Source organism: Neoarius graeffei, chromosome 8 (genome assembly GCF_027579695.1).
Source record: "Neoarius graeffei isolate fNeoGra1 chromosome 8, fNeoGra1.pri, whole genome shotgun sequence".
Taxonomy (NCBI): domain Eukaryota; kingdom Metazoa; phylum Chordata; class Actinopteri; order Siluriformes; family Ariidae; genus Neoarius; species Neoarius graeffei.
In genome coordinates this window covers 54,316,212-54,336,154 of record NC_083576.1, presented here as the reverse complement: position 1 = coordinate 54,336,154, position 19,943 = coordinate 54,316,212, and the positions used below count along the sequence as shown (strand labels likewise).

Sequence of the window (19,943 nt, the reverse complement as noted above, 5' to 3'; positions counted from 1 at the left end):
TTAACCCTCATCCTACCATGCTATTTTATACCTTAATCTTACCATGTGGGGTCCGTTTGGACCCCAATACTTTTCTTTAAAATTAAAGCTTATAAAGACAAAATCACCAGATACGTTTTGTTCGGAACATCTTGTATTAATAACAGCAATACACTAAAGGGCCCAAGGCATAAAGAACACACTTAACCTTCATCCTACCAGCCAATTTTACATACACAAACTACCAGGCGGGGTCCGTATGGACCCCAGGAGGGAATACCTTGAAATCAATGCAGTAAGAACCAATTCAATGCAGCAAACAGACATAACTTTATTGAAGAACAAAATCCACTATGGCTGAATATCAATGATGTATTATAAATGCAATAACATTGCAATAATATTGCAATAACTAGCATACATGTAGCAAATTATAGCGCCACAAAAAAAATTGGCATTATATACATGATTTTTGCAGCTCATGCAGCTGTAAAACATTCTGGATTACAACTTAGGTCTTTTCTTACAGAATTTAAAACAAAAAAGTAATTGTAAAATAATTTAGGGCTTTTGTTTTGCAGCCTGTGCTTATTGCAGCAGTGGGGTCCACACGGACCCCAAGAAGGAATGCCTTGGTAGTTTCATTATGGAACATAAAAGAAATAAAAGAAGTTAACTTTCAGTGTGCTATTCAATTATAAAATGAAAGACAGATAAACTTTACTCTGGGGTCCGGTTGGACCCCAGTAACAAATTAATTATACCTTCACAATGCATAAAGCTGATCTTCCGGTGCTTTAGTGTTTTAATTAAGACATAAATTCCGACAAATTCATAAAACGGTGAGGCAGTATGTCACATATTTTTAAAATGGCAAACAAACATATAGGTGCAGGGTCCAGATGGACCCCACTTGGTAGGATGAAGGTTAACCCCGAGACGTGGGTTCATTCGACTATGATTGCTCAGTATGATTGCTGAAGCGTGAAAGCTGTTTACAAGCCATGGAACAGTTCAGAGAACTGATCCCTGATTCTCTTGAAACTGGTGGTCTGGGGTTCCACGATCCACATCAGGTGTAGAAGCTGTCCACGCTTGGCGGCACCACATGCCAAGTGATCATGTGACCTTACCGTACTTCCTGTTTCAAGTATCGTGATGCTAAGGAACGGGTTGTTACGGGCATTGATAAAGTACGCATCAAAAGTTTGGACACGCTTTCTAATTTGGTGTTTTTTCTTCATTTTTTATTAATTAAAAGTCAGTTCATGTCTTTGAGTCATGATGGAGGTCATTTCTCTTTACTTAGTTGAGCAGTTTTTGATATAATATGGATTACTACAGTTGTCGAATAATGTTTACTGTATTTTTATTATTTACTGTTTGATATCAAAGACAATAAGAAGGCAAGAAATTGCACGGATTAACTTTTGACGAGGCACTTGTTAATTGACAAGCATTCCAGGTGACTATCTTATGAAGCTGGTTAAGATAATGCCAATAGTGTACAAAGTGTCATGAAGGTAAACGGTGGCATAATTTGTTTTATAACACTTTTTTTTGTTTATCACATAATTCCATATATGTTCCAGATGTTATTTCATAGGTTTGATGTCTTCAGTATTGTTCTACAATGCAGAAAATAGCCAAAATACAGAAAAAAACTATGAATGAGTAGGTGCGTCCAAACTTCTGAATCGTACCATATACAGTATAAACTATCATTGACTATGATAGTTTATACTATCATACTATACAGTATAGACTATCATTGGACTGGAGTACTGTACAGTAATGAGCGGACCTTTGAGCTGCCAGGCCTCACACTGAAAGCATCACGAAATACACACGTCTTCTGCCAGCTCCTTCTTTTGCAGGCGTTTCTGCACGATGACATGCCATGCTGCTAAAATGCGCTGTGCTGTGCTCTGCTGTGTGTGTGCTGGTACCAAAAGAAAATGATAAACAAATTTTGCAAACCTGCATGCGCAAACGTGACGTATGGAATAGTGTAATCAAGCTACAGTTCAGGAGGAATTTCTCAGTATGAATGCAAACCTGCAATTATGAACCTCGCCCACGTTGGTTTGCATCTTGGATAACTGTAGCTCAGTATAGCCTGAGTAAGACCTGTGTGTTTCGTGTAAATTAGCTGGGTTTGATGTTAGGTTAAGGATTGCCGTATGCATGTGACATGTAAGGAAGTGAGCAGTAAGCAGGAGCTTGTGTCCATGCAGCTGAAGCAGATTCATAAGTTCTGCTCAAATCATCTCTTGATGTCGATGCTGTACAACAGTTACGTAAATCAGACGCAGATTCATTGTTACATGTCACACTGTAAAAAAAATATTTGTTGTTTTAACTTAAAAAAGTTAGTGCAAGGGCTGCCTTAAAATTTTGAGTTCACTGGAATTCACATAGTAAGTTAAATTGTTGTGAACTTACTATATTAATTTCAGTGAACTCAAAATTTTAAGGCAGCCCTTAAGGCAACCCTTGCACTAACTTTTTTAAGTTAAAACAACAAATCATTTTTTACAGTGCATTCTTTTCACAGTGTAGTTGAATAAGTGTAATTGTCCATCCATCCATTATCCATAACCGCTTATCCTGTGCAGGGTCGCAGGCAAGCTGGAGCCTATCCCAGCTGACTACGGGTGAAAGGCGGGGTACACCCTGGACAAGTCGCCGGGTCATCACAGGGCTGACACATAGACACAGACAACCATTCACACTCACATTCACACCTACGGTCAATTTAGAGTCACCAGTTAACCTAACCTGCATGTCTTTGGACTGTGGGGGAAACTGGAGCACCCAGAGGAAACCCACGCGGACACGGGGAGAACATGCAAACTCCGTACAGAAAGGCCCTCGTCGGCCGCTGGGCTCGAACCCAAGACCTTCTTGCTGCGAGGCGACAGTGCTAACCACTACAACAGCATCCCGTCTAAGTGTAATTGTGCATAAGCAAAAATATTCAATAAATATGTATTCTAGAACTGTCTTTGAGATCTATATCTTGTCACATTTTTACAAGCCTGTCACTGAAATCTACCTTGTCCTTGATGGCTTAATGAACGTCGATGTCTTTTGTATTTATCCAATGAAAATATAAAGCTTTATGGGTAAAGGTGTTCTTTCTGCCAGAGAGGCAGGGAAGTGAAGAAGGACAGAAAGTTATCTGTATGCTGCTGGTGTCAGACTTTATACACACACACACACACACACACACACACACACACAAATAGTAGCTGCACAGCCATTTCACATGCAGCCACTTGTGCAGTGAAAGCTGATGATGCGTGCCGAGATTGCATATGAAGAATGGTTCTTCATGAATATAAAAACAACTTTTTCAACAGTCTTGAAAGGGCTGATGGGATACAGTGAAGCATCTCCCTCCCTTCCTCTCTTTGCTCTGTTTCCCTCTCTTTCTATTTGCCTGCCCTGCTCATGCTTTTCCCCGGCTTAGAGAAAACAGAAGATTTGTCTTTGCTGTGATCCTGAAAGCATCACCTTAAGGTTTTATGCCTGAATGCTGGCACATTTCTGCCGAACCAGGAAAGTAAACGCACTTCATCATTTTAACGATGCGTATTACACTCGCTGCTTGAGGCTGGTAATGTGAATGAGCCACTGTGTGCGTTTAAATTAAGCACACCGTAATGGGCATATTCAGAAAGAAATATCAGATAAATTTACAACAGCGAGAGCTCTAAATAGGCTTTTTTTTTTTTCCCCTGTCAAAGTGAAGCAACACTTTTTCCCACATGGAAGGGTAGCGGGTCAGAAAGTCACGGTGCTCATCAGCTACTCCACCTGGAAGTGTTAATGAAGAAATGCCTAACGTCTTTCATTGTCAGTGTGTGTTGTGTGAGTTTTAGGAAGGTCTGAAATTGTGAAAGCCTCGGAGGGGAACGTGTCAGTAAAGGGATGCAAGTCACCTGAGGTGGTGGTGTTATGTCTGGCCCGAAGGTGTACTGAGGAAGATGTTGTTGTTTTGGGAGAGCTGTAGTAAAATGTAAGACAGTTTGGAAAAGTGGCTCAGAGAGGCTGGAGGGCTGTTTTTATGGACATTTTGTGCCACTTTACAGTTTCACTTTTTTTTTAAATTTCACTTTTCAAAGTAAAAATAATGAGTGTGCTTCTCAGTGTCAAAGATTAGCTTTTTTGGCAGCAACTGTCCTACACTGCAAAAAAACTGAAAACTGAATTTAAGGAGAAAATGATTTAATACTAGTGAAATTATCTTGCTGCATGGACAAACATTTTTACTTGATAAGACATCTTAGAATAAGTTGTTTGCGATCTAGAACTAGGTTTAATAATCTCAGAATTGGTGGCTTGTATTCCTCTCATAGGAAATGCTAGATCGTTTCAACTATTTTCACTCGCTAAGACATTTTTCACAGTGTACACAACTGTACTAAAAATAAGGTACTAAATCGTACCTTTCCCTGTCACCGGGGTGGTACGCTCAAAGGACATTTGCATCATTTGTACCTTTACTGTGTATTTTATTCATATTCATTTATGTACAATGGTGCTTGAAAGTTTGTGAACCCTTTAGAATGTTCTATATTTCTGCATAAATATGACCGAAAACATCATCAGATTTTCACACAAGGCCTAAAAGTAGATAAAGAGAACCCAGTTAAACAAATGAGACAAAAAATATTATACTTGGTCATTTATTTATTGAGGGAAATGATCCAATATTACATATCTGTGAGTGGCAAAAGTATGTGAACCTCTAGGATTAGCAGTTAATCTGAAGGTGAAATTAGAGTCAGGTGTTTTCAATCAGTGGGATGACAATCAGGTGTGAGTGGGCGCCGTGTTTTATTTAAAGAACAGGGATCTATCAAAGTCTGATCTTCACAACACACGTTTGTGGAAGTGTATCATGGCACGAACAAAGGAGATTTCTGGGGACCTCAGGAAAAGCGTTGTTGATGCTCATCAGGCTGCAAAAGGTTACAAAACCATCTCTAAAGAGTTTGGACTCCACCAATCCACAGTCAGACAGATTGTGTACAAATGGAGGAAATTCAAGACCATTGTTACCCTCCCCAGGAGTGGTCGACCAACACAGATCACTCCGAGAGCAAGGTGTGTAATAGTCGGTGAGGTCACAAAGGACCCCAGGGTAACTTCTAAGCAACTGAAGGCCTCTCTCACATTGGCTAATGTTAATATTCATGAGTCCACCATCAGGAGAACACTGAACAACAATGGTGTGCATGGCAGGGTTGCAAGGAGAAAGCCACTGCTTTCCAAAAAGAACATTGCTGCTCGTCCACAGTTTGCTAAAGATCACGTGGACAAGCCAGAAGGCTATTGGAAAAATGTTTTGTGGACGGATGAGACCAAAATAGAACTCTTTGGTTTAAATGAGAAGCATTATGTTTGGAGAAAGGAAAACACTGCATTCCAGCATGAGAACGTTGTTCCATCTGTGAAACATGGTGGTGGTAGTATCATGGTTTGGGCCTGTTTTGCTGCATCTGGGCCAGGACGGCTTGCCATCATTGATGGAACAATGAATTCTGAATTATACCAGCGAATTCTAAAGGAAAATGTCAGGACATCTGTCCATGAACTGAATCTCAAGAGAAGGTGGGTCATGCAGCAAGACAACGGCCCTAAGCACACAAGTCGTTCTACCAAAGAATGATTAAAGAAGAATAAAAGTAAAATGTTTTGGAATGGCCAAGTCAAAGTCCTGACCTTAATCCAATCGAAATGTTGTGGAAGGACCTGAAGCGAGCAGTTCATGTGAGGAAACCCACCAACATCCCAGAGTTGAAGCTGTTCTGTACGGAGGAATGGGCTAAAATTCCTCCAAGCCGGTGTGCAGGACTGATCAACAGTTACCGGAAACGTTTAGCTGCAGTTATTGCTGCACAAGGGGGTCACACCAGATACCGAAAGCAAAGGTTCACATACTTTTGCCACTCACAGAAATGTAACATTGGATCATTTTCCTCAATAAATAAATGACCGAGTATAATATTTTTGTCTCGTTTGTTTAACTGGATTCTCTTTATCTACTTTTAGGACTTGTGTGAAAATCTGCTGATGTTTTAGGTCATATTTATGCAGAAATATAGAAAATTCTAAAGGGTTCACAAACTTTCAAGCACCACTGTACCTTGAATCATTGTTAATGTTACACGATATCCACATTTCCATGCGAAAGATGCATATGCAATGTGCAAAAGATGTTCCCTCGAGGCTACGGCCAGGAAAGAACCAATGAGTACCATTTTGTTCTGAGAGTTTAGTATTCTGAAATGCCATTTGTTCATTCTCAAAAGCATTTGTAACCACTCATCATTTACTCTTCTCCTTTACATGAATCATCTGTAACCTGCTCTCTTTTCGTTCCCTTGCACCTGGTCGAACAATCAGGTCATTTCTACTAGCTTTACTATTATAGAAGCATGCTGACATGCACTTCCACTACAATCCTACCACTGGGAACATGGCTTCAGAGGACAGGATGCATTCGTCTTCCACCTGGAGACGAGCCACACATAGACTTAAACACAGACTAGCACACACGTTAATGATGTCTGGCCCTATTTCGGGTCTAAGCGGCTGACGAAACGCACTCGATGTCTCGACTTCTTCACAAGAACTTCTAATAACAGTCCTAAGTGTGTGTGTGTGTGTAAGCATTTGGCTGCGTATAGTGCATTATTTCCTAAAGGGCTTGATTTAATGTGCGTATTCTCTGTGCTGGTGTGTGGAGGTACGGTACCAGAGCGACGCTGGAGAGAGAAACGTTTCCTCTCTGCTCACCAGGCACTGATGACGGATCAGATCAGTTGTATGTCGTGCTTTATTCTTCAAGGTAATAAGGTTATGGCCCAGGACTACTGTGCCTCAGGGACCTTCATCACTCTAAGCCACCAGTGCATTACAGGTTGCAATGAGCTTACTGCTTATTCACACCCTGATCCAGCTCTGGCTTTGCTTTCTAAAGCAGCTCTCAGCTTGTTACATGGCCTGACCATTACAATTCACCACTGATCCGCTCTGCTGAAACACACACACACACACACACACACACACACACACACACACACACACAGGCTTTTTCTTGCTTTGGTAGGATTAAGACCTCTCAATGTTTGTTTTGTTTTGTTGGTTATTATTCTATTGAGTTTTTGTCGATCCTGTCTGAAAATTCATTTATGAATTTAATCCCATATTTCTTGGTCTTTCTCTCTCTCTCTCTCTCTCTCTCTCTCTCTCTCTCGCTCTCTCGCTCACTGTTGCTCTCTCACACAAACATTTGCCCATTTTTTTTTTCTTAATACTCTTAAGCTAAGATAATTGAAGCGACCTTCTTTAAAGGCAGAAAGAAAGCTTTAACGTCTCCTGTGAAATTATCTATAAATAAAAAAAACTTGTGATCTCATTTCCCAGAGCAAAACAGGAAACGAATGTAATTGCATTGCCAAAGGCCAGTTTCTATTTAAGTTCCAGAGAATGCAATTGCATGTGTGTATTAATGATGTTGTTTAAATATTAAGCCCATAATCCTATTTTGTAATGTAACGAAAGAGGCATTGCAGTCTATCGATCTAGTTTTATTCCTCTACAATGTCCTGTGCACAGGAAGACATTACCGTTTTCATGTAATCTTTCGTTGCATGCAGCGAGGCGCTGAATTTCTCGGAGATGTACGGATGTGTTTAAATCTCATTCTGTTTTCTCACACCTCCGCTGTTCAGATTGCGGATGCCGGAAAGAATCTGATGTCTGCCTGTGACAGACAGGATCACGCAGTGGATATCGTCCTCTGTCTGCTGTCATGGATCAACTAGCAGGAGATAAGCAGGGAAAGGGAATTGAGTAAGAGAGGGAGCGAGCGAGAGAGACAGATAGCGCTAATGCTTGTTTGTGTGTAGGATAGATATGGACTGTGAGGTTCATCTTTGTTGCATTGTATTGTGTTTGGCGGGGGGGTGGGATGGGACGATGATGACGATAGTGGGATTTTAAGCTGTAAATCTGCTCTCCTTATTTTCCCGTCCACTTTTTTCTGTCACCAGTCAGAGGCAGTAAATATAACGCGAGAACAAGGTTGCTGGTCTGATATCACATTTAAACTAGGGACGCGTCAGTCCTGCTTTTAAGACCGAGTACAAGCATGAGTTTATATTTTACTCACTCATCGATAAAGATACAGATATCGAAATGAATAACCAGCTTAGCATTAATCAATTAATGGAACATTTTATTTAGCTCTCTTGATATTTCCACTTTGGAAAAGTGCTTAAAATGCGTCACCTAGCATTGTCTGTAGACTTTTTTTTTTTTCTAGCCAGCGTTTGCTGGGGTGTTGCTTCCTGCTGTGAGCTGCTAGCAAAGAACTCCTCGTGCTGAGCTTGATGTCGAAGATGTTTAATCAAGTGCTTGTAGTTCCTCCTCTTGATATTTTCACTTGGCTCAGTTTGCACGCTGCTTTGCTTTGATTGCCATCATTAATTGTCACATGCTTCCAGTTCGCTGTCATTTTATGTAGTCTGTTCATTAGTGCAAAACAGTACACTAGGTTTATGTCACAAAGTATTATCTGGTATTAGAGCATTTTTATGAGTAAGCGAGCACGCTATCAGACAGATACCCGATACCTGTATCAGTGTCTGTATCCTAGTGCCTTCATAAAGCAAACAATTCCAATGACAGCATGAAGAACGGAGCCTGAACCCTGTGCTGTTTTTGGACATGGTAGAGTGTAATTTCACATTCAGGAGGAAATTGTACCTGTGCACAAACACACGCACAAACAACCATTCCCATTTCTAGCCGCATTAAGGATTACACCCAAGCAAACAATCATGTCAGTTAATGATGCCTCATAAAGTATGCATGAGTTGCTTCCAGCAACATTAGCACAGCAACATTAGCACAGCTTAAGAGCAAGAGAACAAAGACTTTCCCTTCTAATGAGTGTCTTAACTGGCCAAGTGTCACTGCGTATTCAGAGCTCCAGGACTGCATCTTTCAGGCGATTTAAGTGCATAACAGCAGAGGCATCCTGTGTCCGCCAGCTTCCCTCTCAGATTTATCCTCTCCTTTCTGATTGCATTTTATCCTCCTTGCTGAGGAAAACCAGTTCTGAATATTCCCTCTATCCATCATGGCAAATGCCAGTGCTATGGGGGGTCCCCCCCCCCCGGCTTTGCTAGCATATCTCAGGGCCAATTCAATAAAATGGAAAGGTTTCCTCTCTACTGAAATGTTTGTGATTGTGTGTTTGCACAGGAGCTCCAAACCACCACAGCCAGTCAACACTGCGGCCGCCACTGCCTCCACCACACAACGCCCAGGCCCTGTCTCACCATCAGACCTCGGCCAACTCTCTCAACCGCAACACACTAAGCAGCAGACGCAACCCCGTCCATGCCCCACCCAGTGCTCCGGGGGACGCACCCACCACACCTGAGTCAGTGCAGCTGCAGGACAGCTGGGTGCTCAACAGTAACGTTCCTCTAGAGACCAGGTGAGGTCCAGCCTCCCTCTCTCTCTCTCTCTCTCTCTCTCTGTCTCTGCGCTATGGCAGTGTCGTATCTCTCTCTTCAAGGACATGGGACATGGATTTTTTTCTGGGTATAATTATGTATAAAGGACATAAGAAATGCCATCTAAATCACTGCAGGGCGTCAAAAATGTGAAAATCACCACATTATTCAACTTTTTTATACATCAGCGTAAAACAATGATTCGTTAATTAGCTAGGTGGTCACGTGACCCGTGACGTCACAAAAACTTTCCAAGGAGCCAGCGCTTGGGAATCTAATGTAAACAGGTTACCGAAATGGACACCATCGACAGTGATATTCCCGATGTTTCACAGAGATGTGAAGTTAGACCCTATCAATTCGAACCGATGGCTGGAAATTCACATGAACATAGATCTTGCCTTTACTCTGATGGGTCAGATGATTCTGAGAGTGAGAGTTCATTCAATCCCCATGAAACTGAAAGCGGTCGGCTCGATAACACATCCTGATAAGTTAAAAACAATTCTGCTCAAAGGCTAATGATCTGTTGAAAGAAGTATTATTTTTGTATCATACATTGAAAGTTCATCATAGATCTAGCTAAAGTCCGTTGCAAGCTAGGTTTTTTTTTGCTGATATTTTTCGAGATTGAGATACAATGCTTCCAGAGTCCGAGATGAAAACATTCAAAATGGCGAAACGCCATCACACAGCCAACAACACTACGCCATTTGGCGAAAGAGATGAAAATTAAGAAAAGTTAAACAAACTTGCCAACATAACTTAACATTTATTTAAATGTCCATTAATGTTACAGGATTTCTTGACTGTCTCTACAGTTGTAGGAATGTTAGGCCCTGTATATTATGGCGCTATCACTGCCTCCATGAACCCGGCTATACGGCCTCTTAAATTTGGCTTGGCAATTAATATTGCTCAGTACCTGAGTATTAATGTTGAAAGAATCCTCAGTGAAATGGTCCGAACACAGTTTGTGGGAAACAGTAGGTGCAAAGTTTTTTCTACGGCAGTAGTGAGTCCACACTTTCCTCAGCTTCGGGTCCTTGGGGAATGCAAAAAAAACTTACTCCAGGGCATTTCCCATTGGAATTATTGCAACCATAAGCAGCACAATACACCATGATGTTCAATGTACGTTAAAGACTATAAAAACAATTTTCTTGTCATTCACTTCTCCATTCATCTACCCGCTTGTGCTGTGCCCGAAAGTTTTTGTGACGTATGATCACGTAACAGCGGCTCTTCCGGTTGTAAAATATGCATATCGGAGCTCGAGCAGAAATGCCATATAATCATCACGAATATAACGATTTTGCTGAATTTAATAGATGATTTTGTATTTGTTGATGCAATTAATTCATATTTTTAATGGAAAGAAACTGATATAGCGTGCATTTATGTTTCATGTCCCATGTCCTTTCAGTTTTACTTATTAAACGTTGCCCTAACATTACAAAGCTGTAAATTATTTTGGAGTTAATTTCCTGGACTGTAAAAAGCCCACAGGCCCTGAAGATGAGAGTCAGCTTTCAATTTCTGAGGTAAAATCAGTCAAATGAAAAACAGTCAAAATGAGTAATGACTTCCTCTCGCTATAATGACTCGAACATTTGCAGCGTTATATTTTTTAAATGTCCTAATACTGTCACATGGGCTATTTTCTACCTAGACATCTGGATTGATGACAGTTATGCGGGGGAAAAAAAAACACCCTAAATGACAAGAGTGGTCATTCATAAACAATAGAGAGCTGACCCAGATCTCAAATAACTGACATTTTACAGATGTAAGCTTGTTTACATCCATCCATCCATTCATCCATCTTATCTGTCAGGGTCACGGGGGAAGCTGGAGCCAATCCCAGGTGACTTCAGGTGATACACACCCAAACTCTGCCCGGATACCCGACTGCCCTAAGGGCGATTTAGAGAAGCCAGTTGACCTAATCCACATGTTTTTGGACTGTGGGAGGAAACTGAAGCAACCGAAGGAAACCTGTGCAGCATGGAGAAAGCATACGAACTCCACACAGACAGGCCCTCATCGGCCACTGTGCTCGAACCCAGAACCTTTTTGCTGTAAGGCGACAGTGTAAATGCCCAGATTGTTTATATTCACAATGTAATGTCTCAGAATTTCCTCTTTTTCTGAGACCAGTGACTAAAATGAACTGAAAATGACTAATACCTTACCATTACACAGTGTATGCACTGTTTGAATGAAAGAAAGAAAGACAACTTTATTCATCACACACTTGTGAAATTACTTTCTGCATTTAACCCATCTGAAGCAGTGAACACACACATGCACACACACACATGAGCAATGAGCACACACACATACCCAGAGCAGTGGGCAGCCATGCCATGCCATGAAGTATAGATATTTTGCCTCCAAGTTACACACACACACACACACACACACACACACACACACACACACACACACACACACACACACTTCTCTCTCTTTCTCTCTCTCAGACCTCTGTTACAGTCCCCTGCTGGTCACTGGGTCTCCCCCCCACTGGTCCTGGATCAGAGCAGTACGCGGGTGCTGCTTGCAGTATTCATGAGCCTGGGGCGGCATGTTTAATTCAGCTGGACAGAGCTCAAGCCTGTAGACACTGCAGGTGCCTGACTGGCACGTAATTAAAGCAGGCCTGATAGACTGTACTGTATGTCATCAGTTCCAGCCACAGCTCAGACATGAATACAGTAGGACTGCTGGGCTCTCTGTGTTCAGGGCCAGAGAGTGGCAGGCCTTTATTGAGCTTAGGGGCATGTGCAGGAGTGTCACATGTACACACACACACACACACACACACACACACACACACACACACACACACAGCTCTGCTCTTAACTATCCATTGAGCTTGAATGGCACATTCTTTCACCCTGTCATTATTTGCAGCTGTGTAGCCAGAGCTGTCATTGTCCTTCGAATTCTTTCACTTGTAACTTGCAAGGCTACGGATATTGCTAGAGGAACTGAGATATATATATATATATATATATTTTTTTTTTTTTTTTTGGCATGATCTCAAGAAAGTTTCTTTCTTACAGTAGGAACATTTTATCATGACTTATATTGCCATATAGTGATATAAGATCACTTTAATTCGATAAATCCGTACGAGCAGATACATAAATAAAATGGTCATTTGGAAAGAAAGCAAATATGTGAAAGTCTTAAAGTGAAAAACACAGCTGAAATGAGAAAGTATTTGTTATTTCAAGTGCCATCAAAATTACAGTTACTGTTACAGTTACAGTACTGTGCGAAAGTCTTAGGCACCCTATTTTTTTTCATATAAACCTTGTTAGGGGCGGCACGGTGGTGTAGTGGTTAGCGCTGTTGCCTCACAGCAAGAAGGTCCAGGTTCGAGCCCCGTGGCCGACAAGGGCCTTTCTGTGCGGAGTTTGCATGCTGTCCGCGTGGGTTTCCTCCAGGTGCTCCAGTTTCCCCCCACAGTCCAAAGACATGCAGGTTAGGTTAACTGGTGACTCTAAATTGACCGTAGGTGCGAATGTGAGTGTGAATGGTTGTCTGTGTCTATGTGTCGGCCCTGTGATGACCTGGCGACTTGTCCAGGGTGTACCCCGCCTTTCGCCCGTAGTCAGCTGGGATAGGCTCCAGCTTGCCTGTGACCCTGTAGAACAGGATAAAGCAGCTAGAGATGATGAGATGAAAAAAAAAAAGTTTTTGTATCTGAGCAGCATATTCCATAAGAGACGACTTTTCAGATTAAAAAAGAAATCATAATGAAGGCTGCTGGGTTTTGGCGCAAAATGAAGAAGCGAGTGTGACGGTCAAAGTGTCCAGAAGAACTGTGGCTGGTTCCGTAAGATGCTCAGTAAAACCTACAGCTCATTTCCTTATCAAACTGCACCCAGTGTACCTGAGACTGCTATTTTCTTTTAAAGCAAAGAGTCGTCTCATAGCAAATATTGACTTTGTTTCATTTATTATGGCTTCCTGCTGTTTATAGTATTTTTTTTTTTATTTTGAAACATTTCATTATTTTTAAAAGACATTTTTGATCTACAGCATTTCTTTACACGTGCCTAAGACTTTTGCACAACCACAGTAGTGTGTGTATGAATATATATATATAAATAAATCTGGCAGTGTTGTGACTTGGGTTGAAACTAATTTTGTTTTTGTGAAGTGATCGATATCACTGCCCTATATTGTAGATGTGCGAGGCATTACAGAACACAAAACAAGCACCTGTGCTCCTCATCTATATTTGCAGTGCAGTGCATTTCGTACCCTTTGGATATGAAACGTCAAATTAAGTTGACAACTGGTCTTATCAGATTTAAAAAAAAAAAAAAAAAGGAGCTAAGCGATGACTGCTGAGGCTTTTTATTAACAGCCTTGCTAACATGTTTTAAATGCCAAGCTTGTCATTACTGTCTGCATTTGGAATTGTGTCTCGGACTTTATTGTATCATCTTGAACAAAAATCCATTTTTCAACTCTCTGCCATTTCTAAGGTTGTCAAGCTAAAGAAAACTACACTGAGCAATGGTAAACAGAATATGAAGTTCAGTATGAATTATGAAACGTTTGCCCTTAAATGAAAAGGACTGTGCACATTCATTCGCCTGCATGCCAAAGCTTCCCCGTTTAAACATTGTTAAGTGAGCATGTTCGGTAATCTCAAGCCTCCATCTGTTGAGACGGCACTGCCCGTAACGGATCCCTGTGCCAGCAAACAGCACTAAACTCTGATGCTTCTCCCTGCTTGCAAGCACGACTTTTATCTCAGCTGCTTTTTAACTGGAGTTCTGTCAGTGCAAATGGACCGTCTAACACAGACACACCATCACACACCCATCATTCATTTTATTTCCACTTTATTCAAATTCATTAGCTGGTTATATTGGTGGAGGAAGTGCATGCATGGATGATGCGGTGGATTGATTCGAGTCGAGCCAGAATCTCTCTTGGCACTGCCCATCATATAACACTTTATCTGCTGTCTGTCTGTAGGTGATTTCACACTTGCATATACAGTATTTACAGAACCGGTGCCACTTGCACTGAAACATCAGTCCATTCAATCAAATGTGAAAGCTGGTTGTCGACCACTGGAAAAAAACAAAACAAAACGGAGGTCCCAGGTTTGCTTCAAGTGAACTCAGGTGCTGAAAGCACCAAGCGTGTAAATGATCAGCAGAACAGGGCCAGGCAGCAAATATACACGATTAGTCGAATTTGTCACACTAGTTCCTGTTTGGAGTTTTATGTACATCGACAGGAAAAAATAATGTTGTGGTCTGCAAAGGGGATAGAATGCCATCTACTGCGATTCTATTCCTTTTCAGTGTCAGTGTGAGATGTATGGAGTCAAAAAGGCATTCAGATGTACGTAAGCTGCAAAGAAACCTTGACTAAAGGGTTTCACCTGAAGCACTGACCAGAAATTAAATAAATAATAACTTAAATCATTGATAAGAAACGGCAACACAGTGGTGTAGTGGTTAGCACTGTTGCTTCACAACAAGAAGGTTCTAGGTTCAAGCCCAGAGGCCAACCGGGGCCTTTCTGTTTGGAGTTTTCATGTTCTCCCTATGTTTGTGCGAGTTTCTTCTGGGTGCTCCGGTTTCCCTGACAGTCCAAAGGCATGCAGTTAGGTTACGGTGGTGCTTGAAAGTTTGTGAACCCTTTAGAATTTTCTATATTTCTGCATAAATATGACCTAAAACATCATCAGATTTTCACACAAGTCCTAAAAGTAGATAAAGAGAACCCAGTTAAACAAATCAGACAAAATATTATACTTGGTCATTTATTTATTGAGGAAAATGATCCAATATTACACATCTGTGAGTGGCAAAAGTATGTGAACCTTTGCTTTCAGTATCTGGTGTGACCCCCTTGTGCAGCAATAACTGCAACTAAACGTTTCCGGTAACTGTCAATCCAGTCCTGCACACCAGCTTGGAGGAATTTTAGCCCATTCCTCCGTACAGAACAGCTTCAACTCTGGGATGCTGGTGGGTTTCCTCACATGAACTGCTCGCTTCAGGTCCTTCCACAACATTTCGATTGGATTAAGGTCAGGACTTTGACTTGGCCATTCCAAAACATTAACTTTATTCTTCTTTAACCATTCTTTGGTAGAACGACTTGTGTGCTTAGGGTCGTTGTCTTGCTGCATGACCCACCTTCTCTTGAGATTCAGTTCATGGACAGATGTCCTGACATTTTCCTTTAGAATTTGCTGGTATAATTAAGAATTCATTGTTCCATCAATGATGGCAAGCCGTCCTGGCCCAGATGCAGCAAAACAGGCCCAAACCATGATACTACCACCACCATGTTTCACAGATGGAACAACGTTCTCATGCTGGAATGCAGTGTTTTCCTTTCTCCAAACATAATGCTTCTCATTTAAACCAAAGAGTTCTATTTTGGTCTCATCCATCCACAAAACATTTTTCCAATAGCCTTCTGGCTTGTCCACGTGATCTTTAGCAAACTGTGGACGAGCAGCAATGTTCTTTTTGGAAAGCAGTGGCTTTCTCCTTGCAACCCTGCCATGCACACCATTGTTGTTCAGTGTTCTACTGATGGTGGACTCATGAACATTAGCCAATGTGAGAGAGGCCTTCAGTTGCTTAGAAGTTACCCTGGGGTCCTTTGTGACCTCACCGACTATTACACACCTTGCTCTCGGAGTGATCTTTGTTGGTCGATCACTCCTGGAGAGGGTAACAATGGTCTTGAATTTCCTCCATTTGTACACAATCTGTCTGACTGTGGATTGGTGGAGGCCAAACACTTTAGAGATGGTTTTGTAACCTTTTCCAGCCTGATGAGCATCAACAACGCTTTTCCTGAGGTCCTCAGAAATCTCCTTTGTTCATGCCATGATACACTTCCACAAACATGTGTTGTGAAGATCAGACTTTGATAGTTCCCTGTTCTTTAAATAAAACAGGGTGCCCACTCACACCTGATTGTCATCCCACTGATTGAAAACACCTGACTCTAATTTCACCTTCAGATTAACTGCTAATCCTAGAGGTTCACATACTTTTGCCACTCACAGATACAGTATATAATTGTTACGACCCCTTTTTTTAAAGTCTAGGGAAAAGGGAGTAACAAATGATGGTAACATATAAAGTGAATGTATTTACATAGTGAATTTAAAAAGAGCATACATGGAATTATAACATAACCAAGGTCAGAGTAAGGTTGGGAAGTGCCAGTTATACAAACAAACAAACAAAAAGAAACAAAATTACTCTACCACTTAGGGAAATCAAACTTAACTAACTAACCTAACACAGAAATATAAGGAAACCAAAAACTCCTACCTAACTTCACTACTCTAATCTAAACTAACACAACTTCAAAGAAATACAACAATGGCACTTACCCACTTACCTAATGTATCTACACAACAGTTAACCTGTGTGAGTGCAGTGTACCACTCCAAACTTGCCTGGCTTACCCTCGTCACAAGGTTTGAGTCAGAGTTTTCTACTCACAAAATGCAGAGACAAAGGCAGAGAGAGACTGAACACAAAGTATAACAACTGGCTTATATAGAGTGGAAGATGAAAGGTGATTGGTCACAGCAGAAGGAGATGAATGCACCAATCATTGGTGACTTGATGATTGGAGGGGTGCATGGGAGGGACGAAGTCTTGCACCAACCATTTGTAGGAACTGGCACACCAGTATCTAAATGAATATGAGTAAACATGAACATAGGAAAAAACATGACAAGTGCCAGGGACGTAACAGTAATATTGGATCATTTTCCTCAATAAATAAATGACCAAGTATAATATTTTTGCCTCATTCGTTTAACTGGGTTCTCTTTATCTACTTTTAGGATTTGTGTGAAAATCTGATGATGTTTAAGGTCATATTTATGCAGAAATATAAAAAATTCTAAAGGGTTCACAAACTTTCAAGCACCACTGTAAATAGCTACTCTAAATTGTCCATAGGTGTGAATGGTTGTTTCCCAAGCTCAGAAACGGGAGGGTTGTGGCAGGAAGGGCATCCGGCGTAAAACTATGCATATATTAATATGACATATGGATCAATAGGGTCCACATGGATTCTGACCTGGCAACAGTGCTGGGCGGGGGAGAAGAAGAAGAATCATTAATAAGGAAAATAAAGCGATACAAAAAAAAATGTTTTCACAGCCTAAGGAGGTAATAGATCTGCAAATTCACAACAAATTTGTCTCTGAGAAAACACATCTATGATGATGATGATGATCTTCCGTCAAAAAACCCAGAATCTGACTACAGATTCCAGTGAAAACTCTGAGTTCTTTTCCGAGCAGGTCGCTTTTATTCACCTTCATGAGACTGACAAGCAGCAGGAAAAGTAGTTGAGCTATTAAAATGCAGTAATATTTTCCTCTAATGAACCCATACTCTTAAGTGGTATAATATCAGGCCTCTTACATGGCAGAATGCCCTCAAGGTGATCATGGCTGTTAATTGTATCTCAAATAAGAGTGTTGGAGTGCTGAGGCTGGATGATAACTCGTCTCTAGCTGGCAGATTAAGGTTGTTTAAGGCAGTCGGAGATAGTGAGACTTCTCCAGGCTAGGCTATTAGTCCTCCTTCCCTTGTTCCCTCCAGGTGGAATGTTACACAGGCACTGCACTAAAGTTAATATTACCTATTTCTATTTCCGTATCTCCAGTAGCAGGGAAGAGGGACATTCTCACCAGTGCCCTGGTTCTGACTGTACAGGCAAAGGATATTTATCAAACCCCTCCTCTTTCACAAGGGATGGAAAAAAAAAAGAGAGAAATCTCCATTAGGGCGAATGGGACAGCCACTAGCCGAGTGAAGGTTCAGGAACAGGGGAGCTCTAGAGCCTCCTTGTAGGCCTATTAAAGAAAGGTTTTTCTCTTCCCCACACTCTCGTTGTCTCTGGATTGATCGCGATCTTTAGTCAATATCTGCTCAGAGACTTTGAAATTAAATGAATCTCAGGAAAATAGAAAGCAGAGTGTCTCTGGAGTGAACAGTGAAATGCGGAGGGTTGATGGAGAGAGGCAGTGAGTGTGAGTTAAATTCAGCAACCGCAAAATCTCACTCAAAACCAGTGCTTTGTACACAAGGAAGCATGATATTTATGTTTAGATTTTAAGTCTGTTTTTATTTTATGAAAAGAAAGGTCACTTGGTCACTGGAAATGGGATTCATAATTTTAATAGATCAATTCTCTCCTGTTGAGTTGGAGAACTGAAACGTGAAAGATGGCGTGAAAGAGACCTGGGCTGTCTGGGTTGGAGGAAAAGAGAGAGAGAGAGGGATAGAGAGAGAGACAGACAGAGAAGTAAGAACAGAAAGGAATCAGTTTGCAGCGGCATAAATGACTAAAGATGGCTGAGGCCATGCAGGGCTGCAACAGATGATTTCCAATCGCAGAGCAAAGCCTCTTCACCAGCTGATGCCAGTTTCAATTCCACTCTCATCTCGGTACACAGTGCACGTCGATATCCCTCTCTGCTCACACACACACACACACACACACACACACACACACACACACACACACACACGCGCAAATATAAGGTCTCTGAGAGGGTAGCAACATTGCAGTTGAGGCAGTGGGGGGGAAGAAAAAAAATCACATTTACATGCATAGCCTATGAGATACTTTCAGGGATCACTCAGTGATTATAGCGTGTGTGTGTGAGAGAGAGAGAGAGAGAGAGAGAGAGAGAGAGAGCGCACACATGGGGACTCTCCCCCCATCCTCTTCAGGTGCACAAACTGTGTGTGAAATATTTCATATTTTGAATGGAGCTGTCTGCCAACAGAGCTGTCGGGGACTGAGATGAATATTTTGCTACATAAATTAAATACATAAATCACAGATCTGTCACACAAACATATTCTAGCCAAATTTGACAATCTATAATGACAGTAAGACCAGAGGAGGACAGTAACGAAGTACATTTACTTGAGTGCTGTACTTAAGTACACTTTTTGAGTATCTGTACTTTACTTGAGTATTATGTTTTTGGAAACTTCTGACTTTAACTTCACTACATTTGAAAGACAAATATTGTACTTTTCACTCCACTACATTTCTATCAAGGTCCTCGTTACTCGTTACTATGAAGCAGCTTTGAAAGTGGATGTTTTTTTCTTTTCTTTTTTAAAACGTGATTGGTTTTTTCGCAGCTGACACTGAGACAGCCTTTCAGTAATCACTAGGGTCACATCACGTCCATAGACTGGATAAGCTCAGTGATTTCTCAACAGCATTATTTGAACACGATCAGTTGATGGCCGAATGGAAGGAGGCGGTTCTTCTGGAGAATGCACGCACTCATGGCTTTACCTGGAACCCATGTTTCAGTTTTCTGAAAGGACTAAAGATTAATTTCGTTTTAAACATTTGCTTTGT

At 41.3% G+C, this 19,943-nt stretch overlaps 1 protein-coding gene across 7 annotated transcripts in view; it reads left to right on the top strand.

Annotated features, from left to right (window-relative positions):
* The window catches only part of tenm2a (teneurin transmembrane protein 2a), a 466,651-nt gene that overhangs the window by 338,744 nt on the left and 107,964 nt on the right, over positions 1 to 19,943 (top strand). For 4 of the 7 annotated variants that reach the window (XM_060927881.1, XM_060927879.1, XM_060927876.1 and 1 more), the window contains one exon: positions 9,265 to 9,502. In XM_060927881.1, the coding sequence (XP_060783864.1) occupies positions 9,265 to 9,502 (238 nt within the window). Of the gene's footprint in view, positions 1 to 5,739; positions 5,761 to 5,831; positions 5,835 to 9,264; positions 9,503 to 19,943 lie in introns of all 7 variants that reach the window. The other 3 variants (XM_060927880.1, XM_060927875.1, XM_060927878.1) reach the window with 1 other exon arrangement.